This window comes from Dromiciops gliroides, chromosome 2, assembly GCF_019393635.1.
Source record: "Dromiciops gliroides isolate mDroGli1 chromosome 2, mDroGli1.pri, whole genome shotgun sequence".
NCBI lineage: Eukaryota > Metazoa > Chordata > Mammalia > Microbiotheria > Microbiotheriidae > Dromiciops > Dromiciops gliroides.
Window position 1 is genome coordinate 506,529,536 of NC_057862.1, and position 24,686 is coordinate 506,554,221.

Sequence of the window (24,686 nt, forward strand, 5' to 3'; positions counted from 1 at the left end):
GCAATAAATTAGCATATCAAAGAACAAGAGTAGGCTGCAGCATATTACCAGTAAGAGGGTATCCAGAAGCAACTTAGAGAGAGAAAGCAATAGTAGTACTCTATTGATAATCAGCAAGTGTTTAATAAGTTCTTGTTGAATTGGATCAGATTAGATGTTTATCCAGAAAAAAAAGCGGGCCACCAAGTAGCAAGAGTAAAGGATAACCTATACAAAGCACACATATGCCACTGGTATCCATACAATAGCAAGACTTCCAATGATGAATTTATGGAAGTTTGTGTTTCCTTATTTGAGAACAAACTAGCTATATCTTTTGATAGATAAGAATCTATTGAAGAATGACTTCTTCTATATGTAATAATTCTTTATATAGTTCACATTAGACATTGTTCAGAAACATTTTATGTGCAGATATTCCCAATTTTTTACCTCCTGATTCTAACTTCATTTATTTTACTTGGTCAAAAGCTTTTCAATTTTTTTTTAATTATAGTTTTAGTACTTCTACACCTCACTATGGTTTTGTTTGTGGGTTGGTTTTTTTTTTGTGGGCAATGGGGGTTTAGTGACTTGCCCAGGGTCACACAGCTAGTAAGTGTCAAGTGTCTGAGGCTGGATTTGAACTCAGGTACTCCTGAATCCAGGGCCAGTGCTCTATCCACTGTGCCAGCTAGCTGCTCCCTTGAAAAGTATCTCTTCTCAATTTTTCATGAAGCTATGACCCTTTATATTTAGGTCATGTATTCATTTGGAATTCATTGTAGTATATGGTATTGACTGTTATTCTTTTTTTTTTTTTTTTGTGGGGCAATGAGGGTTAAGTGACTTGCCCAGGGTCACACAGCTAGTAAGTGTCAAGTGTCTGAGGCTGGATTTGAACTCAGGTCCGCCTGAATCCAGGGCCAGTCCTTTATTCACTGCACCACCTAGCTGCCCCCGACTGTTATTCTAAACTTAATTTCTGCCAGACAGCATTACAGCTTTCCCACCATCCTCTGGTACACTGAATGCTACTATGATTATTTCATGATTTTGTTTATGTAATCTATCCCATTCTATTTTTAAACCAGTACTAAATAAGGATAATTGCTTTGTAGTATAATTTGAGATCTGATACTGATAGATTTCCCTAATTCATCCTTTTCCCCATTATTTCCCTTAAGATTTTTGATCTTTTCTTCTTCCAGATAAATTTTTATTACTTTTTTCTAGTTATATAGAGCAATTCTTTGGTAGTTTGATAGTTATAATACCAAATCTATAAATTAATTTAGGTAGTATAATCATTTACATTATAATGGCATGATCTAACCACGAACAATTATGATTTCTCCAATTACTTAAGTCCTTATTTTGGTAAAGAATGTTCTATGAAATCATGACTTCCTAAGTTTGATAATGAAATATCCATTTCTCCTCTTTCTCTTTCATTTCATTTCTTTTTTTTTTTTTTGTGGGGCAATGAGGGTTAAGTGACTTGCCCAGGGTCACACAGCTAGTAAGTGTCAAGTGTTTGATGTCAGATTTGAACTCAGGTCCTCCTGAATCCAGGGCTGATGCTTTATCTTATTTTATTTATTTATTTTTTTGGTGAGGCAATTGGGTTAAGTGACTTGCCCAGGGTCACACAGCTAGTAAGTGTCTGAGGCCGGATTTGAACTCAGGTACTCCTGAATCCAGGGCCGGTGCTTATTCACTGCGCCATCTAGCTACCCCTGATGCTTTATCCACTGCGCCACCTAGCTGTCCCCATTTCTCCTCTTGATAGAGAGATAATGAATTTTTCTGGTACAGTTTGCAATCTTATATATGGTCAACATATTGCTTTCTTTTTCTTGATTATACATATTTGTTGTGAGGAAGGATTTGTACCTTGAAATGAGGCTAATACATACATTAGTTGAGATAGATTTATAGAAAAATAATAATATTTGATCACAGAAAAAATGTACAGAAGGGAACACAGAACCAATTTATTACTACAGCTTATTTTCAGTTAGTAAAAATCATGGGTACCCCAAAGTGTTTGCCAGTATTCAAATTAGCATTGTTCGAGGTTATAATTATATAAAATAATGGTGATTGGTTTCAGTCCAATAGAACTATGTGGCACAAATTTGGATAATGTGTCCACCTCAGGGGATTCATTATTTGTACTAAAAGGGATCTAGCTGTATCTTGTTCTATTGCATATACATATATTTCTTTAAAAAGAAAAACCCTACAAAACAGTTACTCAAAGTTCTATCATCCTTTTTCTTCTTTGTCATTATATATTGAAATGTTTAATTTCTCAATACAAATGACAATTATAAAAAGATTTTATAGGAGGACAATGACAGTTATTGCCCAAAATGAGAGTTATCAGGCTGTGATCTAAACCATCATAAAGAATACTCAATGTTGAAGTCACAGGTCCATGGAAATATTAGGGTAAAATGAGAAGATTAGGGGCAGCTAGGTGGCGCAGTGGATAGAGCACTGTCCCTGGAGTCAGGAGGACCTGAGTTCAAATACAGCCTCATACACTTAACACTTACTAGCTGTGTGACCCTGGGCAAGTCACTTAACCCCAATTGCCTCACCAAAAAACAAAACAAAACCAAAAACCAAAAATGAGAAGATTATACAAGATAACTTTTATAGTCCCTTCTTGCTCTCTGATGCTATTTGGTACAGTAACCATTGATTTATGTGCCTACTATATTATTTATGTAATTTAAGGCTGTAAGTGCATGTCAGTCAGTTTTGTCCAAGTTAATAAATATGACATTAGTTTTGGAGTCCTATAAGCAAATTATAAATTATCCTTTCTGTTTAATAATTTTGTAATAAGTCAATGAGTAGGTCTCAAGTTCTTAGTCAAACTTTCCAGTATCTGTATCTCAGTGGCATCAGCTTATTGGAGATTAAGTAGTGAATTCCTAGAAAAAACTTTTATAATTTTGCTTACCCTTCTGGAAAATGATATAAAATATTTCATAAAAGAGAAAAACATAGCTTCCTATTGTCTTTTACTGATTTCATTCATTGCTTTTTATAAATTAAAATGCATTTTTGCCTTTCAGTGAATAACCCTATACCATCCAACCTGAAATCAGAAGCAAAAAAAGCTGCCAAAATATTGAGAGAATTCACAGAAATAACTTCTAGAAATGGACCTGATAAGATCATTCCTGGTTTGTAAACAAAGTCCTTTTAGTAATTTTTAGATTTTCCTTTAAAATGTTTTTTTTTTTGCAAGCTTGTTTTTAACTTTGTGATTCTATATGATGCTATTTAATTTTCTTCCTAGTCTGTTAGATTAATATTCTATATGTAGATGAGAATGTCAATTTAGTCATTTTTACTGAAGTAGTCCCAAGTAATTTGGAAGTTCTGTTAATAGAAAGTCTCCTTGTTTGGTAATTTGGAAATACTGGTCATTGAAGTAACCGAGAAAGAACCATGGAATTCCCTACCCTCACTCTCTCCTTTTTTCCTTTCCTCCTCTCCCCTCTCCTCCCTTACCTTTTTTCTTCTTCCCTTTCTTCTTTCCCTTCTCCTTCTCCCCTCTTTACTCATTTCTTTTTCCCTCTTCCTTCCTTCCTTTCTTCCTTTCTTCCCATGGAGATGGAATAAAGGTCCCTTATAACATTGCTGTTTGGGAGCAAAGGTAACACCTACATTATAGGTTTTCATAATATTTAAACCATGGATCCCATGGATCCAAATTCCTGGGGAACTTGATTTGACAGGAAGCATATGGAAGATTCACAGAATAGAAATATACTCTGATCTCATTGTTTAGGAAATTAATGCTTTATCTCACCCCTAAGTTGTAGAACGTATATGTTATGCTGTGTTTTACATGGGTGTATCTGACTGTAATATATTAAGAAAGACATATGAACTAACTTTTTTTGTTAAATTTAATTACATTTTCATTCATTCAAGAGGCATTTATTAACTACCTATGTCATGAGAGCACTGTAGTAAGCACTGTAGGGATTACAAAGTTTAAGTTAGTATCATTTAATGGGACTGACCATGTAGTATAAATGTTAATTACTTAAAGGAATCATGTTGTAAAATCTTTCTGATTTTCCCCTAATTTTCATAAAATTTACAAATCCTTTTATAAAGTACTACTCCTCAAATCTACCTAGATAATATTTCAAATGTTTGTGGTTTGACTATGCTTAAAGGGTCTTTAAATCCAAAACTAAGCCTAGTTTTACCCTTTGTTTGGGCTTTCTGAGCAAGGTTCCTTGTTCCCTGAGACCCATGTAAAAATTGCATTAATACTGTTTGAACCATTTTTTTTTTTTTGCTGGGCAATTGGGGTTAAGTGACTTGCCCAGGGTCACACAGCCAGTAAGTGTTAAGTGTCTGAGGCCAGACCTGAACTCAGGTACTCCTGAATCCAGGGTCAGTGCTCTATCCACTGCGCCACCTAGCTGCCCCTGTTTGAACCATTTTTGAGGGGAAATATTTTGAATTTTCTGTTTGGGGTTAATTTCTGAATTAATTGAAATCCTTGAAATGTTTGTTCTACTGCCTATAGACTGAAGCAATCAAACCTCACTCTGATCTAAAATATCTAACTCTGTGTGGTAATTGCAGAATTCTAAAACATTTATAATGTTAAATTTAGCTACATAAAAATAACCAGAGAAAAAGAGGTAGGAGTACAGAGTCTTTATGGCCATCTGGTTTTTTTGTTGTTTTTTTTTTTATAAATTTGAGCTTTAATTCATGACTTATACATTTCATTAAGATTCTTAACTAGGACCCCCAAAGTTAGTCATTCAAATATCTAAATATGTGTGTTTTGGGGTTGACAACCCCATTTATAATTTTAGATTGTGTGTTTGTTTTTTGAGGGATATATATTAATAATGACTTACCTGCCTACCCTTTAAATGTTTGCAGCTCACGTAATTGCCAAGGCTAAAGGTCTTGCCATCCTATCAGTGATAAAAGCTGGATTTCTGGTCACTGCTCGAGGAGGCAGTGGGATTGTACTGGCTCGCCTTCCAGATGGAAGTAAGTTGATATTTGCCTACTTAGAGAATTAGAGCATGCTCTTCCCTTTTCTATTTCCATCTTGGGCAGATTTCATAGGAGTATGACAGGTTTCCTTTTATAACCTCCAATTGGATTATTCAATGTAGCTCAATTTTGTGTGTGAATAAACCTACCAAGAAGAGAATGCTGTTTCCTGCTTCTTAACGTCCTTAGGGAGAGATCCAATGAATAGATCTTACTTTAAATTTCACATGAATTTTGTGATTCTTCCAAGCGTGAAAATATTTAAACACAATTTATTCTTTGAATTTCTTATGTCAAATGTACATTCTTATTCCCCAGCATTACAGGAAAACTAATAATTCTTTTCTGGAAGTAGAATTGAAAATAAGGCGCCATCTGTAGACTTTTCTGCCATTTCTATTGAAGAATGTAGCACTATGATATTTTGGTTTCTTTCTACTAAGGCTGAACTGTGTCATTTCTTAAGTGAAAAGCTACAATTATATTTTTAAGTGGAAAAGCGTTAATGTTATATTTTGCATAAATCTTTAGAAGCAGAAATGCTATGGGGGTTGTACTTAATATTTCCTACCATTACCATTTTCTCTCCCATATTATATTTTTTTATGTTGATGACTGGTGGAAGAGTAAGGAACTTTTATAGATGTGAATATAAGATAAAAAGTCAGTTAAACATAGAAAACTGCACACATTGGGAAAAATCACAGGTTGAGAAATGGAAAGGATTGTAAGGTTCATCATTTTACAAATGAGGAAAAGCCTATCGAGGGTAAGTGACTTTTCTAAGGTCATGAAGTTAGTAATAGTCAAATAGGGATATTAACAGAGTCATTTAACCCCAAAGCCAGCCCTCTTTTAGCTACACACCTTTGCATTCCAAATTTCCCAAAGCCTTCAACATTTGGTGCCTGGTCCTGAAATATTCCTTAGGAGGAAAGGAAAGAAGAAAAAGGCATAGGCTGTCAAAATGGTCTTTACTATTTCCCAAAGGGAATAATGCTTGGCTTAAGGAATAAAGACTTGGGCTAGGGATGAAAGAGCTGAGTTCTGTCAAAAACTTAGAGATTCTAGCACTTTTAGAGGAAATATACCTATTTACCTCCCCTTTCTTTTTAGAGCTTTCTATGATCACCCAATGGGAATCTGACATCAGAAATTTGGAAGAAACTGAAGGAAAGAACTGCAAGTAGAATAAACTGATTAGAAAAGAAAGGGGTAAATCTCAAAATAGAAAGACTCACTAAAAGCAATAGACCAAATAGAAATTAGTGATTTCAGTGAGACAGTAAGAAATATTAGAAGACAATTAGAAGACTTTTTTGAAAAAATAGAATATATCTAATATTAAAAAACTACTGACCTAAAAAACAGTTAAAGGAGAAAATCTAGGGAATCTTAGGTGCGTTGAAAACTAGTTTAAAAAATAATCCTGGAAACTACATCTTAAGAAATCATAAATGAAAACTGCTTACCTAGATTTAGCAGACCCAGAGGGCAAGTAAAGGGTAGAAAAAAATTACACTTATCACTTACTGAAAGGAATCCCCAAGAATCCTGATTGGGGGCTTTTCCAGGGTTAGGTTCTATTTATGATGTACTTTAATTCACTCTGGGTCACCTGGTTCCTGTGCTGACCACATATCAGGGTTGTTCCCCAAGATATTTGGGGCTCAGTCGCTGGATCCGCAGGGCCTTCTCTCATACCTCATGGCAGACTATTAGAGAAGTCAGAGTCCCTAGGTTTGGGGTGTCTTAGTATGAGCTGCTGCACTGCAATAGTGGCTTCCAAAGTCTCATGGCTTTCGGATCATCCAGAGGCTTTCTGAATACTCAGAGATTTTACTGAAGTATCCTCTGCTCTTGCTTCCTCTGGGGCAAATGTGTCTTTTAGGCAACTTATGTTTCGGGCACATCTGGTGATCAGACGGGGGGCTGTGATGAGTAAAACCCCATTATATTTACAGGGCTATCTTGTTCTACTATTGGACTTGCTTGAAACCTTTTCTGTTGTAACTTGGGACTTCTGGATGACATCTTGTGTAGTTCCTGATATGTAGGAAGTCACTGTACTTGTCATGGTTTTCTTAGTCATTATTCCATGTCTGCAAACTTCAGGTTTTGCTGATTTAAGTATGTGGATGCTGCCTTCATTTCAAGTAGCCCCCTTCACCAGAAACTAGAAAGAACATATATGTTGCTTTTATTAGGTAGGATGAATGACACTGAAATTGGGGATGGCATCTGTATTGTATCTCACAAGGTTGTGGTGAGTAATAATGGGAACTATTATCATTGCCTCAGAAGTGTTTCCTCGCTTCCCTTCCTCTTTCTTCTCCTCTTCCCCTCCTCGCCTCCCCGTCTCCTCTTCTTCTCTACCAACAAGCTTATAAAATCATGTACCAAATCACTAATAATTAGAGAAATACCAATTACAGAAACTCTGAAGTTCCACTGCACACCCATAAGTTTAGAAAAGATGACAAAAAATGAAAATGACAAATGTTGGAGTTACTGAGAGAAACAGGCACATATTGATTATTGTTAAAGTTATGTCTTGTTGAAGTGAGTCTGGAAAGTAATTGAAACTATGCTGCCAAAATCAACAAACAGTGTAGTACCCTTTGACCCGGAAAGTACCACTACAACACCTATACCCCCAAGAAATCAAAAGAAGAGGATTAATACCATATGTGTAAAAATATTTATAACAGCTCTTTTTTTTTTTTTGGAATAGCTCAGCTCACCTGAGAGAAAGTTGCTGATTGCACCTAAGGAGAATAGCCCTAAAGTTTCCAGAGGAGCAAGCTGGAAATCAGAGAAATGTTGAGGGCAATAGTTCTTTTCATGTCCTATCTTCCAAAGTCTGTTCTGTTTCTCATTTGGTCTTGACCTAAGGGTGTCGATATGTGTGTGGTCTCTTTCAAATGAATAAGTGAAAAGTTTGTTCATCTTCCACACTTGTGCCAAATCTATCCTCCACGCAGGCACACAGTGTTAAGTAATCATTTTTCTACCAATCCTGAATCACCTAAGCAGCAATAGGTACTTTTATTTTTTTTAATTACCCACAAAAATAGTCAATTCTAGTACCTGTTGACAATGACATGTTCTTTGAGGTTGACTTCAGTCAACTATTTTCATCCATATGATTGAAAATTTTGTTACCTCAAGGCCCACAGAACCATGATATCCGAGACTTTGGAAATGGAAAAGAAGAGGAAGCTGAAGTGGCAGCAGCAATAGCCTCCCTTTTTGCTTTTGGTGCTTTACAGGCAGGTTTACAGTCACAACAGATGAGAAAATCAACCTATTAAGGACTGGAACAACCTGGCCTATTTCTGAATTATACTGTTCCAGAAAAAGACACATTTCTCTTCTAGATTCTCTCAGTATATATCTAAGCAATGAAACCAACCTGAAATAGGGATTTGCTCAAAGAAAAGTATTCAGTGAAAACAAGACTCAGAACATTGTCTGAAAATCTGTGAGTTATCCTTTCCCAAGGCCTTCTGCCCTACTCTGGCTGACCCTCAGTTGTCAGGCTGTTGTAATGGGAAGGTTAGAGAGCAGTAAGAACTCTGGAGTTTCTCTGAGAATCCCAGGAGGGACCTGTCTCAGGGGCTTTGAAAACCTAAAACCCCTCCCTTCATCCCAATCTAAGCAACAGCCCAGCTGTCCTTAGAGTCACAAGGGGGTTGTTTGAAATAGTCCAGAATGCGTTACAATTGGGTCATGAGGTTTATGACTGGATAATTTCAGTTATGTCCTGATAGTACCCCTGCATGACAGGGGCAAGTCCCTCTCTGTTGGACCAGTTGCTAACACAAAAGTGGGGAAAAACTTTTATAGCAGCAGGTATTTTTTTTTTCTTATTACAAAATAAAAATCTGTCAGTTCTAAAAGTCTGTGAGCATTGCTTTACTCTCTAGGCCATGGAGGTCAAGGAAAAAGAGGGTTGAAAGAAAAGAATAAGGAATTGTTAACCATTTCAAAAAGTATTTTACTAAAATAAAAATCAATTGTGTTTCTTAGTACCTAGGATGGTATATACAAATAAGCAAACTGAGGTCAGAATGGGTTTGAGTGACTTGCCCACAAACTCATAGGGAATCAGATCTGCTTTAAAGTCAGATCTCTCTCTCTTTCTCTCTCTCTCTCTCTCTCTCTCTCTCTCTCTCTCTCTCTCTCTCTCTCTCTCTTTTACAGAGCAATGAGGGTTAAGTGACTTGCCCAGGGTCACACAACTAGTGTCAAGTGTTTGAGGTAGGATTTGAACTCAGGTCCTCCTGAATCCAGGGCCAGTGCTTATCCACTGTGCCACCTAGCTGTCCCCAGATCTGACTCCTAATCCATACTCTTCACACTGTGATACCCGGCCTTCTCATGTTTTAAGTCAGAAAATTATTAAAGCATAAATCCTCAAATAATGTAATCTTGGTTAACAATGATGATGTTTAACTAACTTGTCACAAGAAGGATACTCCTTGTAATAACCTATAAAACTTCCTGAGCATCGATTATCTTCAGGAAATATATCCACACCTTTCTATATGTTGTGCTATTTGTGTCCTACTTTGTAACAGGAATATAATCTATAAATATATTTGGCTTTCTTAAGACTAAAATCTGACTTTTTCATATTTCTATTATGCAAAAGTCCTAATGTCCATACTTTATTGAGGCAACACCATGTAGTTAGAAGAGGCCGGATTTGGAGCCAAAGGCTCTTGGTTTGAACTCTTCCTCTGCTACTTTACTAGGTCTGTAACCTGGGGCTGAGTTATTTAATCTCATGATCCTCAATTTATTCATCTGTAAAATGGGGAGTATATTTTTTCTGCCAACCTCACAGGAATGTGGTGAGGAAAATACTTTGTAAATTGTAAGTGTTAGACGTAAGTGAGCTAATATGAATTATTGCTATTACTTCTAAAGCCCTTCACTGGTTAGACCAGTATCCACACAGAGAGGTGATGCATTATAGTCATCTACATTTCTTGTTCTATTGCAGCCTAACTAGTTAGTACAGTTGGTCTCTTTATTCTCACTGTTTTCATGTGTCCAATCTGTATTTTCTTTATATTTCTATTCTTCCTATTTCTGCAAATGAATTAGGCGAAAATGGATACTACTTGAGATTATGGTTGTTGGTAGTATTAAGCGCAAAATATAGCTGTGTCTAATTTTTTCCTTTTTTTTCCTTTTTAAGAGTGGTCTGCACCTTCTGCCATTGAATAGCTGACTTGGTGAGGATTTGAAATTGGGATTGAGGTTTGTGTATTTAGCTTTATTTTATATTTTCCATATCCGTGGAAAGTAGCCAAAAATTTAACTAGCCAATATTAGAAACCTCTCATTTTTTCTTGCCACGGACATCTATGAAGATTTTCAGAAACGTTTAAGTTGTTAGAGTATCAGTTCTATTTTTTTTAATGGAGCCTTTCTCTTTTTTCCTTCCTTACACTCCCTTCAATGAGAGAAAATATTTCTTTTTTAGGATAAAGATAAAAAAAAATTTAAAAGTTAATCTACTAGGGGGCAGCTAGGTAGCGCAGTGGATAAAGCACTGGCCCTGAATTCAGGAGGACCTGCCTGAGTTCAAATCCAGAACTCAGACACTTGACATTTACCAGCTGGATGACCCTGGGCAAGTCACTGTAACCCTCATTGCCAGCAAAAAAAAAAAAAGTTAATCTACTGATGCCCATAGTTTTACAACATCTGATATATATATGGGAAGAGTATTAGATTTGGGGTTAGAGGACGCAGTTTCAATCCCATATTTGCTTGATATTATTTGTGTGACATTGAGATTTAGCCTCGAAAATCTCGGTTCCTCATTTTAAAGTATAGGGGGTTGTTGTTTTTGTTTGGTCCTTCATTTTCGAAGAAGACCATGACATGGGAGTATGTCATGACTCAAAGTGAATTGGATTTAAGTAAGCAGTGCTGTGCAAAGTCACCAGCCTCACTCTTGAAGTGTGGCCCAGATGTTTAAGGCAATTGGGGTTAAGTGACTTGCCCAGGATCACACAGCTAGTAAGTATCTGAGGTCAAATTTAAACTCAGGTCCTCTCAATTTCAGGACCAGTGCTTTATCCACTGCACCACCTAACTGTCCTAATAAGGGGGAGTAGGAGTTGAAAACTACGAACTCTAAGTCCCCTCCCAATCTAAATTCTAATCTGATTCTAAATGATCTTCAGACTCTTACAAACGATACTTAGGTAATCTATATTTGTTTCAATTTGTGTGTAGTATGGTGGAGTGAGTACGCCCTTCTCAGAAGATCCTGGTTTAAGTTACTTAAGATACAGGACTTTTACGTAATGTGTTGATTACAGGCTTCTCTCTGTTCCGTATGACTGAAATGGGGAAAATAGTATTTGTGCTTCTTACTTCAAAATGGTGTTAAAAGAAAGCACTTTGTAAACTACAAAAACTAAAGTCGTGAGCTGTTTTTATTACCTGTAGACTGTTGAGCTTCCTGTCATAGACAGGAGATCATGGATGGTTTGTTTACCAGAAGACATCACCACTTTATTCTTTGGTTGGTTCCATTTGTTAGGGTTCATAACTCCAGCCAAGGGTACCACTATCCAAAACAGGAATTTTTTTTTTTTGGTGAACAATTGGGGGTTATGTGACTTGCCCAGGGTTACACAGCTAGTGTCAAGGGTCTGAAGTCGGATTTGAACTCAGGTCCTCCTGACTCCAGGATCTATCCACTGTGCCACCTATCTGCCCCCAAAACAGAAATCTAAAACATGATTAATAGTCCTTCTTAGCATGTGAATTTGTAATCCCTTATACATAAGTAGGTCAAAATCTATTCCTCCTTTTCATAAATGAAAGTTGACCTCAAGTGTTTTCCATTCCATAGCTATGCCTCTGATGGGATTGTTGGCATGAACATCTGGACTGAGAATTATTTTCTCTAAAATGTGCCTGTTTGCCAAGGATCAGTTACATCAGGATCTACACATAATACATCTTATGCATGATATTAAGCTGTTATCTGTTCCCTTGCTAAGTGACTGATTAACCTACCTCTAATACTTTTTTCAATTACAAAGTCTATATTTCTTCTTAAGCTTCATCCAATTTTCTTCCCAACTCTCCATCAGAGCTTCCCAAGCTCTTTCGTGAGGATTCTCTGTTGCCATAGTTTTACATTCTCTCAGCATTATTAGAAGGAAGTAATTTGACTAACGCATCTTTCTTAGCTAGGATTTTCTTCCCTTGTTTTCACTATAGAAATCAGAAGTCAAAGAAGCACACTAAAGACATCTTTTGCTTCTCTTGTCTTAAATGAACTTTTTTGTATACTCTCTAAGCTAAAGTTTGTTGAAAATATTGCCCTCCTGTGGTCAGTTTCTTTTCAACAGATAGTCCCTTAAGCATTCATTCTTAGATTTTCATATGGATTTGTTATTGTTGGTTATACTGGCATTTCTGAACTAGCATGTACCAGGATTTTGTCTCATGATGTGCATTTCCTTGTTCAAAAATTTTTGGGACTCCCTGTCCTTATTGAATAGTACTGCTTAATTTGGAATTTGAGGCCTGCTAATCTGATTCCAACCTACCTTTCTAGCCTTTTTCCTATTACTCTCCTTTACTACCTTTATGTTACAGACAAATCAGACCATTTCCCTAATTTCAAATCTATCTCTTATTCCTCCCTGAATTCATACAGGCCACCTAACTCGTGTTCCAAAATGCAACTTCCCCCACATCGATGTATGGATGAAAATTTGAGACTCATTTAGTGTCATGATTCAACAACTGGCCGCTCAATGAGCCTTAATTAAGTGTCCTGCTGTATCCAGACCCTGTACTAGTGATTATGTAATACATAGGAGAAACTATAGCTTATCTTTGGCATATTTGACATTTAGTAGGTAACTTTAAAAAATTAATTTTATATTAGATAGGTCTGAAACCTAAAGGAATTTTATTCAACCAAGTGATTTTAAAGAGAACATTATCATCATTAACAAACATTTTATGAGTATGTGGGTAGGTGCCAGATTAGGCTACATATTTTATTTCTTAATGTGTAATCCATTAGACTAAAATCTTTTAGGTAGGGGCCCTGTGGTTTTCTTGGTTACGTTCACCGTGGCACCTGGCACTGAGCCTTGAATAGAGTAGTAAAGGTTTTTTGAATTGATCCAAATTATAACAACTCTGCTAGTCTACTACTAAATTAATTGGCAATACCAGGCAGAAATTGTTGCCAATCATTGCTGATGCAAGTCTAGGTTTCTAAAATTAATGTCATATGGAAGAGATTTTCAACTGTGGAGGAGGTATTGTTTAGGTTTTAGCAATATTTTTTTGAGCTGACAATTATAATCCAGATATGGGTAGGAGGGTCCGGTTTGAAGAGCTGTAATATCAATACAATTGTCCTCCAGCTGACTTCCTCTGTCTTCCAGAGTCCTGATACTGCCTAAGGTCATGGAAAGGGTGTATTCAAGAAAAGGGTATTCAAGAAGGCCACTTACAGAGACCGAAATGTGGTGTCTTTCATAGACAAGCACTACTGGATTAGGCTCAAGTATATTTCATTAGGCATGGTCCTTGAGTGGTATACTTTGTGTGTGTGTGTGTGTGTGTGTGTGTGTGTGTGGGTGTGTGTTTGTGACAGAGAGGGGTATTCAGCAGGGAGGATATTGGGCCTCTGTGCCATTCTTGATTAGGTAGATTTAAAAAATACATAATTAGAGAAAGTTAGAGCTGAACAATTTTAGATAGCACCTAGCTCAGCCCTCATTTTATAGTCAAGAAAACTGAGGTTCAGAGTTGAAGTGTCTTGCCCAAACTTATACACAGCTACTTTCTTTGCAGAGCAGAGATAAGAAGCTAGATCAAATAAACACCAAGTCAGTTTTTCTTCCCCCCATTGTGTCTAATACCATCGTCCAAAAATAGTAAGGATTCCTTATTACTATATGAACTTGATATCAAATTATGCTCTACTTTAGGATTTAAAACAGACTGAAGTTGTTATGGAGTCTTCTGAGTTTTGGGGTCATTATTTGCAATACATAAGGGTAGCACTAAGGAGATAAAATCATGTTTCCTTAACTATAGAAGAATCTTCAGAACTTAACACTTATCTCCAAAGATTATGGGGAGTGGACATTGTCTAAAAATAATTGGGTTTTCTGACTGCACCTGACAGGAATGGGCTAGAGTGGGCCTTCCTAGTCTGGTTCAGACAGAAATCCTTAGGCTTCATCATCAACCAGGCAACCTAGCCTTATAAGTCTCCAGGACCCCTCACAAACACATTTTCCTATGTTGGTCTGGTGAATGTGTCACTATATACAATTGGAGCTGCTTAAGGAATCTGAAAGGCTGAAATAGACAGTGCATTCAGAGCACTGGAGATAGACTGAATACTATAAACACTCATTGGCTGATAGTGAGTTTAAGAGGACTCGGTATGAAGTAATTCTGGGAAGGCAGAGTTGAACCAGATTGTAGGTTAATTAGTATTATTGCTGGGCTACGGAATTTGTATATTATTCTAAAAATGATATTCAGAGGCAGTGAAGGATGTTGAGCATTAGAATAGCATGGTCAAACCTGTGGGTTTTTTTAGGAACTGTTTTGTCAAAGTGTATGGAAAGTTCACTGGAAGCAGGTAGACCAATCTGAAAGCTATTTATGGTAATCCAGATGAATGGAGATACAAACTGATTAGGGAATGGGCAATGGGGGAGAAAATAGCCATGTGATCAGAATCATGGGAATGGATGCAAGAGATGTTGGAAAGGTAGCATCAGTGGGATTTAACAACTGATTTATATAGGAGTGAAGGTGAGGGAAGAGTAAAAGATAAATCTCAAATGATCAACCTGAGTGCTTGGTTCTGTCTTCAACATATATTGGAAGTTTGGAGGATAGGTGCGTTCTAGGAAGATTTTCTTAGCAAGAAGGTGTGTTCAGTTTTAAAATGGGGAGGTTCAGGTTATCATGAAATAATCAGATAGAGGAACATGAGGTTGATGATTATACTAACCCCCTCCCCCCCTGAAAAAAAAGACTCGGAAAGAACATTTAAACAGAATGAAAAACAGGAGAGAGTGTTCCATAAACCAAGGGAAGAAAGTCCATCTAGGAAGATCTAGTGCCAAAACTTTGCAGAGAGGAGGATGATGAGGACTGAAAAAAAAAAGTTGATCTTATTTAAAAGTTAGAAGATCATTGATAACAACCAAGAGTGGTTTCAAAAAAGTGGTGGGGTTGGAAGCCAGATTGCATTCATTGAGAATTAAGAAAGCAGAGTCAATGAATATAGGGGACTCTCTAGCACTTGGTAATAGAATGAAGAAAAAGAAGTTTATGACTTTGGGTATTATAAGATCAAATCAAGGATTTTTGTTTTCTGTTGGTTTTTCTATTTTAAAGGATGGACTAGCCTAGATGGTTACCGAGGGCTATTCTCATTATCAATTTCTATGATTCTGCGTAGAGGAAAATAGCATTGTGACAAGGAGAGTCAGTAAAGTTGGAATAGAAAGAAGAGGAATGGAGAGGAGGGACAAAGAAGAGATACTGAAGAGACAAAGAAAGGGGAAAACACGAATGACCAAAATGAACCAAGGTTCCAGAGATGGCCAGAGGTGATGGAAACAGAGAGGTTTGCCTTAGCAAGAAGGCTACTTTCCTGCTATGAAACTAAAGCAAAAGAGGCAAAGATGTACAATTTTTCACCTGTGGAGTGGGGAAGATGAAAGAGCTGAGGATGATCAATTTTCTCAGGAAAATAAGAGGGGAAGCCATTTATTAATATCTTAGGTATAGGAGTGGCATTGAAGAAATTAAGGACAGTTGAGAAGGTCTCCAAAACTGTTGTAGTAGGAATGTGATAGAGAATAAATTAGCAAATAAAGTTATCATCATGCATCAGTGAAGACCCAGTTGAGTTACATAAAATCAAATTGGAATGTTCCCCACTTGATGTGATTATGTGACTTTCTCTAGCAGCATTCAGCAGATTATGACCTGGTTTTGGAGATATGTGGGTTATACATAGTGGGAAAACAAGAGAAGAATACAGTTCAAAGGTAATGAAAAATGGCTTTTTAACCATTTAACCACAGAGTTAAGAGTATGAAAGCAGGAAAGTAAGACCAGAGCAGGGATTATAGACTAGGAGTACAGGAGGAATGGATCTGCTTTTTGATTATACACTTATATAAAGCTGGTCTGATTTTAGTCCTACACTAAGATAAGCCTTTTTGTGGGAATAGTCATTCTCTACTCCTTTTGGAAAATCTCTGCAACTCTGTGTATCTATCTTGGCAATGTGTCACTTTTATTCTAGATTTCTCCACCTGTTGATGTGGCTTAGTGATTAAGGTCATACAGTGCTAAGATGACTATGCATTATAAAAAACCCTGAAAAACCCCAAATAAATCTAAAATAAGCACAAATATGAGATTAAAAATTAGAGGAGAAATAGATAAACTAGAAAATAAAAAAAATACTACAGAAATTATAAATAAAACTAAAAACTATCTTGTGAAGACTAAAAAATGGATAAATATTTAGCTGATTAAAAATAAAGGGTCAAAAAATCCAAGAAAAAGGTGAAAACAGAAGAAAACCAGATTAAATAAAAATAACTATAGACCCTACTATGCACAATAGTGCACCTGATACACTATCAAAGCTGAGAAAACAAAAGAAATAGAGGAATATATTTTAAAAATATAAAATACTTGGACTAACAGAAAACCAAAAAAAGACCTTAAATAATCTAATCACAGAAAAGGAAGTTAAATGACCTGCAAAGGAACTACCAGAGACAAAGAGGGATATTCCTGGGTCTGGAAGATGCACATATTTTTATTTTTAAAATATTTTGAAAGAAAAATAAGTATCAATACTGCACAAATTATTTTCAACAATTGAGAAAGAAATTATCCTACCAGATTCCTTTTATGGCATGAATATAGTCCTAATACCTAATGCAGGAAAGATAAAACACAGAAAGAGAACTATAGAACAGTGTCATCAAAGCATATTGATTCAAAAATTTCAAATAAAATCTTGTTAAACAGACTATGGTCAGGAAATCATTCATCATGACCAAGTTAGGTGTATACCAGGGATGCAAGATGGTTCAACATTAGGAAAAAAATCAACATATTTAATGATATTAAAAATCCCAAAGTCATGATCATCCCAATATATGCAAAAAAATTCTTTAACAGAATGCAAAACTCATTTATGCTAAAAAATCTACAAGGTAAAGGCATAGAGAGACCATTTTTATTATCCTAAAAATTATCTTTCTAAAACCAAAAGTGAGCATCATATACAAAAGAAATGCTAATAATAGATAAGAGTAAGAAATTAAAGGCATACATTAGAGGATTTAAAACCATCCCCATTTGCTGATTATATGATTGTTTATTTAGAAAATATTAAGGAACCCATATATATGTTAATTGAGATAATAGCTTCAACAAATTTATATGTTACAAAATAAACCTTCAAAAATTAATAGCATTTTTATAGCAACAGAATCCAAGGGGCAACAATTTAAAGGAAAATCCTATTCTAAATAACTATAAAATGCACAAAATATCTGGGATTCATTCTATTAAAACAAAAGAGCTTTTATGATTCTATTACAAAATTCTTCTTAAAGAAATAAAGAACAATTTGAATAGTTGGAGAAATATTAAATAATTATGGCTGGGCCATCTTAATATATTAAAAATGATAATACTATCAAAGTTAATTTACAGTTTTAATCTTATCCCAATCAAATTATCAGAGGGATACTTGACAGTAGTGCAGACAAACTCAAATAAAAACAGGGACCACTAAACCCTATATCAGGATCCTTGCCTACATAATGACTTAGAAACCACATATTAAAATTCCCTATGTTCTATTGAATCTTTAATTGTTTTGTTAAATGTCTCCCAATTACTTTTTGATGTGATTTAGTAGTACTCAGGAGTGTTCTCAGCCACTTAGCTAAGTGTTTGACACTAATGTTTTAAAGAATTCCATAAAATAACAAAATTCATTTAGAAAAAATAAAAAATCTAAAATATCAAGAGAAATGATGAAAGGAGGTACAAACAAAGAAGGAATGTCATTTTCAGACCTCATTATAGTATAAGGCAACAGTTATCAAGACCACATAGTATTGGTTAAAAAGGAGAAGTGGTTCAGTGGAATAGACTAGAAAAGGGAGAAACAGAAACAACAAAACTCAATTACCCAGTTTTTAATAAATCAGAAAATATAAATTACTTAGGAACGAGCTCTTAGGAAAACTGGAAAGTAACCTAAGAGAAATTAGCTTTAAACTAACACTTTACACCATATTCCATAATGCATTCTAAATGAATACATGACCCTAATATTAAAGATCACATTATAAAAAAATTAAAAGAAAAGCAGATCATATAACATGCACAGACATGGTTAAGCTTTATATCCTTAACCAAAAAAAGGAATAGAGGAAATTACAAAAGATAAAATATAACTTTGATTACATGAACATAATTAATATTCTGAATAAACAAAATTAATGTACCTAGGATAAGAAGGAAAGACGTAGGAGGGGGAACCCCTATGTATCAACTTTCATTGGTATCCAAAGATATATAAACAAATAACTATTAAGTTTAAAAACTTCTAATATTTTCAGGACACACTATATAAAACCAAAAGCCTTAATAGATAAGTTATCAAAAGATATAAGCAATTTTGAAAAGAAAAATGGGTAGCTATTAACAGTTACATGAAAGAATGCTCCACTCACTAATAGAGAGGAACAAAAATCAAAATAACTACAAATTGGCAGAGATGGGAAGTCAACGTTGGCAGAGTTTTGCATTGTTAGTATAGCAGAAAATGAGTAAAAGTATTTAAAAAAAAAAAAGATACTTGCAACTGTGAAAATACAGTGGTAAAAATGCTATTACTAGACATATACTCCAGGGATGTCATTGAAAAGAAGTTCCCAGGGGCAGCTAGGTGGCACAGTGGATAGAGCACTGGCCCTGGATTCAAGAGGACCTGAATTCAAATCTGGCCTCAGACACTTGACGCTTACTTGCTGTGTGATCCTGGGCAAGTCACTTAACCCCTCTTACCCTGCAAAAAAAAAAAAGAAAAGAAGTTCCCACAAATAGCAAAATATTTATAGTGGCACTTTTTTTTTTTATTAGCAAAGAACTGGAAACAAAAGTAGATGCACTTTGGATAGGGAATGCTTGATTGTGATACATGCGTTAAGGGCTAAAATTCTAACTAAACTGTCTAAAATATCTAATGAGTGGTTGCCAATAAATTATAAGCTTTAGCAAGATTTAGACTTTTAAGCATTTATTAAGGAGAATAAGAATTTGGTAAAGAGAGAGAAAGGCCTAGATTCCTATCTATTAAAGGGAGAGCACATTTCTAGCTCCACTCTCCACCAGAGTCCAAAGGAAAAGAGTGAGCCCGAGCGCCAGTCTCTTCCTTCCTCCTCCCACTAGCCGGCATCACTTCCTAACGCCAAAGAAAAGACTCCTGGTCTTGCCCTCAAAGACCTTCGCTTCATGGGCGGAACTCTTCTACAGTAAGTCTCCAGCAGGTGGTGTCATTCCAATCGTTACACATGAATGTAATGGAACATAACTGTGCTTTAAGAAATGATAATTGTGATGAATACAAAGATGCATGGAAAGATATACATGAACCAATTCAGAGCCAATAGAATATGTACCACTCTAACAAAGCAAAAGAAAAACAACCACTCAAACAAATTAAAAGTGAATATTTCAAAATTATTGAGAATAAACATAGTTTGAAAGAAGAAATATGAGAAGACACTCACATCCACTTGGTGCACTTGAAAAGTATGGATGTCTCCAAATGTTGCACAAGTTGTTGCATATATTTTCAAAATTTTTTCAATGTATTGACCAGTTATACTTATTTTCCCCTCTTTTTCTTTTTTTTTTTTGTGTTAATAATTCCATTTCTTTTATGGGATTGCTTTCTTGGAGAGGGAAAGGAGGGTAAAGGAAATTATTATGATTTTTAAAAATGTATCAATAAACTCTTTAAAAAATGTTAGCCTTTCTCTGTAGAATATGGAATAGGTTGTTTCTTCTTTGGAAGTATCTCTTGCGTTTATGAATACCTTTTTAGAAAAAAAAACACTGAGTTTTGGTTTGATGCCTCGCTATGCCATCTGTCTGTCTGTTTATCTACCTATCTATATTTATTAAGTTTTATTGATGTTTTGTTTTTACATTACAAACATTCACTTATTAGTCTTACTTGGTGACAGGTCTCTTTAATAAAGTAATACAGTTAAGTAAACCTAATAATTCCATAGCCGCTTGGCTGTTTTACCTTAAACAAGTAATTTATTTAGCCTTTTTGTTATTTGGTTTTCCTCATCTCTAAAATGAGAGTAATAAAATGCCTCTCAACAGGGGCAGGTAGGTGGCACAGGGGATAAAACACCGGCCTTGGATTCAGGAGGACCTGAGTTCAAATCCAGCCTCAGACATTTGACACTTACTAGCTATGTGACCCTGGGCAAGTCACTTAACCCTCATTGCCTCCCTCACCCTCTCCCCCCCAAAAATATGGCTCAACCATTCAAAAATATTTAGCAAGCATCTTTGTGGAGTACTAAGCTAGACAATAAGAGAAATATGAGAATTAGATTAGACACAGTCCCTATCCTTATGGTGCTTGTATTGTAGAATGAGGATAAGATGAAACCCATAACTATTATCCATATTAGATGATAAGTGCATTAAAGAATTGTAATCAAAGAGCTATTTACATAGCTCCAAAGGTGAAGAATGTTACTGATGGGGGAGGGAGAGAAAAGTAGAGAGAAAGACCAGAGAAAGATTTATGGACTATTGACTTTAAAAGATGATTCTTTTCTTACTCTCTTTTTCAAGCTTTTAAAGTTTATTGAATACTCATTAATTCCTTTCATTTAGCCAAGAGAAAAAAATTCCCTATGCATTGTTTTCTGCATTAAGGAGATATGGTCAAAATATTTTAGATGGTACTTTTAAGTTTTTATACTTTGGTATATCATTTTTAAATGGAGGTGGTTTTTTTTAAACCCCTAGGTGTCAGATTTAGTAATAATATTGAATTATGACAGAGCAGTGGAAGCTTTTGCAAAAGGTGGTAACCTTACACTTGGTGGGAATTTTACTGTGGCTGTTGGACCTTTGGGAAGGTGAGTACCTTTAAAACATTCCTTGAACACCCGAAAATGTGAGCCTATATAATACATTTTTGTGTGCTTCAGAAAGAAGATGCATTTAAATGAAATTATGCTGAACTTTTTTTGGTTGGGGATTTTCATAGGACTTAAGGAATGTTTTCTTTTCCTTACTAGAAAGGTGTGATCTTTAGAAATTAAATTGTATAGACTGAGGCAAGGAGGGAAGGAAGAGGTAAAATGATTTGGAGTGACTAAAATCAGTGATCATAAAAACATCCTAAATGCAGTTTGTTTTGAGGAGGATATATATTATTAGTGAAGCTATACAAAAGGCTTCAAAATTTCAACTCCCATGAGATAGAAATTGGACTGTATTTGCAATATAGTTCATTGGAGAAATGTTAAAAATATAAACATTCATATTTTTCTAGATATGATTGGTTAAGTTGGGTTGTGTTCCTACCAGTAAATTTCATTATTTCTTTGTGTCTTTAGCCTTTTATTTGTATAACTTGCAGACCTATTATTTAAAGAGATAATCTCTAGGTTGAATCACCATAAAATAATATAAATAATCTTAGATTCAAAATCAGATTATTCTGGCCAAAAAATGTAGTGATGTTCAAATTCTTATAATTATGGGGCCAAAGCATTAGTCAGATCCATTCTACAAGTCTTCTACTTTTTTAGGAATTTAGAAGGAAATGTTGCAATCCGAAGCTCAGCTGCTGTCTACACATATTGCAAGTCACGAGGTTTGTTTGCTGGGGTATCTTAGAAGGAAGCTACTTGATTGAAAGGAAAGAAACCAATCGAAAGTAAGTTCAAGCCAAACTATTTTGAATTAATTTGAAAAAAAAAGTTGTAATGCTGATGGAAATCAATAGAAGAATTCTAATAAGCCTAGACATTTTTCAAATGTCGTACTTGTAGTGTACTATTGTGGATAAAACAAAATGCTCCTGATTTTTAGGCTCATGGCAATGAATGAGAATTATTTACTATACGTTGGTATACACAAAACATACATAAAATAAGTTATAAGGTAACCTTGGAGGGGAAGGCAATTAATAGCTAGGGAGTCAGGAAAGGCTATAACTTCTCTGGTTAGAGACCAGCCCAGGATTGGGAAAGAATGCATTTTTCCTTCATGCGTTGACACACATTGTCATACTTGCTGACGTTTTTCTTAGGTCCCCCCAATGGGGACCTAATCTTATTGTGCTCCTCTCCTGGCACTTACCTTCTCTGTCACATCCAAACTAGAGACCAGGAGCCAGACTTTGGAGGAGAGGCCACTCCCTCTTCTGGCATAATGGTATCTGTAGTCACATGGTCCTTTATCCATCCATTTACTCCCATGTTTTTAATGACTTTGCCCTAGGATTAACAGTTCCTAGTTTTGGCTCAGACCTTCAAATTTCAGTTTTCTCATCTATAAAATGATGGAATTTGGAATAGGATGATCTCTAGTGTCTTTTCTAACTCTTTAAGGCCTGTGATCTTTATGTAAAAGGTCCTGCCCCAAGAATTTACAAGAAGTGGGCACAGGATGACCCTAGGGGTCAATATACAGAATATCATAATACAAAACAGAACATGATAATTTAAGAGAAGAGCTAAAAAATGCTGTAAAAGAAGTAGAAAATATTGCACATAGCTGATAATATCTTAATAAGGATGTCCAGTACAAGGGAAAATTCTATTCTACCAAGATGTGACCTCATTGCTATATTCTATCAAAAACAGTGGGATCATCCTCAAACACCTACTAGCTGTGTGGTCCTGAGAAAGTTATTTAACCCTTATTTGACCCAGTATCTTCACCTGCAAAATGAGAATAATAATAATGCCTACCTCCTGGAGTTGTTATGAGGGTCAAATGAAATAAAAATTGTAAAGCACATACCACAGTGCCTGGCATATAGTAATTACTATATAAATGTTAGTTATCATCAATATTATTATACATACATACATATATACATTTCTTTTTTAAAATTTTTTCCATACATACATTTTCTTATACAAAAATATAACCACACAAACATATATGTTTAGAGGCAACTTGGTATAGGGCCTAGCTTCTTAAATTGTGGGTCACAACCCCATACTGGTCACATAACTAAATGTAAAGGTTGTGAAAAATTTGGCAACAGTAAAAGGTTATGTATACCTACTTTATGTACCTGTATACCTGGGTCACATAAAAAAATTTCTCAAGCATAAGGGGTTGTGAGTGGAAAAAGAAGCTCTGGTATAAGGGATAAAGAGCTTGTCTCAGATTTCAGAAAGCTTGGTTTCAAATCCCTCTGACGAGAACTAGGTTTGTGACTTGGCTAAGTGCTTTAGGCATTTCTCTAACACTGTAATTTGCAAAGAAGTTTCTGACTTGAATTGGTAGAGGAAGTTTCCTCAGCCGGGGTAGTGGGAGACTTCAACTTCCCTAGTGGAATGTGACAAATCCAATGTAAAGATTTAATAAGACAGAATTAATAGACTGGGATGGAATACTGTAGGTCTGTGGAATGAATCAAATGCAGCAAATAGGGAATTTACTTTTATTCAAAGATAGGTGGAAATAGTATAAAAAGTCCCTTACTTTAGTGCAAAAGAATTTCAGAATTACTTTAGAAGGACAGAGATTTTAAATAGCTTTTATAGATAATAATGCAATAAAAATATGATAAAGGAAATGATCAACATGTACAGACATAGTTTGAAGCTTAAACATGAATTGTCAAATAATGATTGAGTCAAAGATAAATAATAGAAACAATTATATTTATATTTAAAAAAGTGACAATGTTAGCTAAAGATATCAGAATTAATTGCATGCAACTAAAACCATCCTCAGGCAAAGTTTTATTACCTGAACATTTTTAGCAATAAGGAAAAGTGATTACTGAGCTGTTTTCTATTCCAACATTTGGGAATTCTATAAATTGATATACCAGAAACAAGCCCCAAATAAGAAGTCATCAAAATTATAGAATATTAATACAACTATGTGCAAAGATAATTGAGATTATAAAACAAATGGATGATTTTTTAAAAATAAAAAATAAATTAACAAAACAAGAAATGTCAATCCAAGTAAGTCAATATAAAGGGGGAAATTGAACTGGCCATTAAGGAGGTTCCTTGTTTAAAAAGGAATAAACAAAACCAGAAATTCAAAAGTGAATTCCACTCAGAAATCTAAAGGATAGTCATTATTTTTCTATAAATTAGAAATGAAGGGGGGAAGAGAAATCTTTTTTCCCCTAAAAGGCAAATATGGTTTTTATCCTCAAACCAACAAAAGTTAATTTACATTAATTTGAGATGGTGTACTAGAAAGAGAACTGGCCTCAAAATCAGGAACACCTGTGTTCTAGTAAAACTTCTGACAATAGCTACCTATATGACCCT

General features: G+C 35.3%; 1 protein-coding gene across 1 annotated transcript in view; it reads left to right on the top strand.

Moving 5' to 3' along the window:
• SH3YL1 (SH3 and SYLF domain containing 1) overlaps positions 1–24,686 on the top strand; it is a 53,904-nt gene that overhangs the window by 19,846 nt on the left and 9,372 nt on the right. Inside the window, 6 exon segments of the mRNA XM_043987592.1 lie at positions 3,072–3,182; positions 4,918–5,031; positions 10,247–10,308; positions 21,172–21,284; positions 21,963–22,042; positions 22,045–22,090. Coding sequence (XP_043843527.1) covers positions 3,072–3,182; positions 4,918–5,031; positions 10,247–10,308; positions 21,172–21,284; positions 21,963–22,042; positions 22,045–22,090 — 526 coding nt within the window.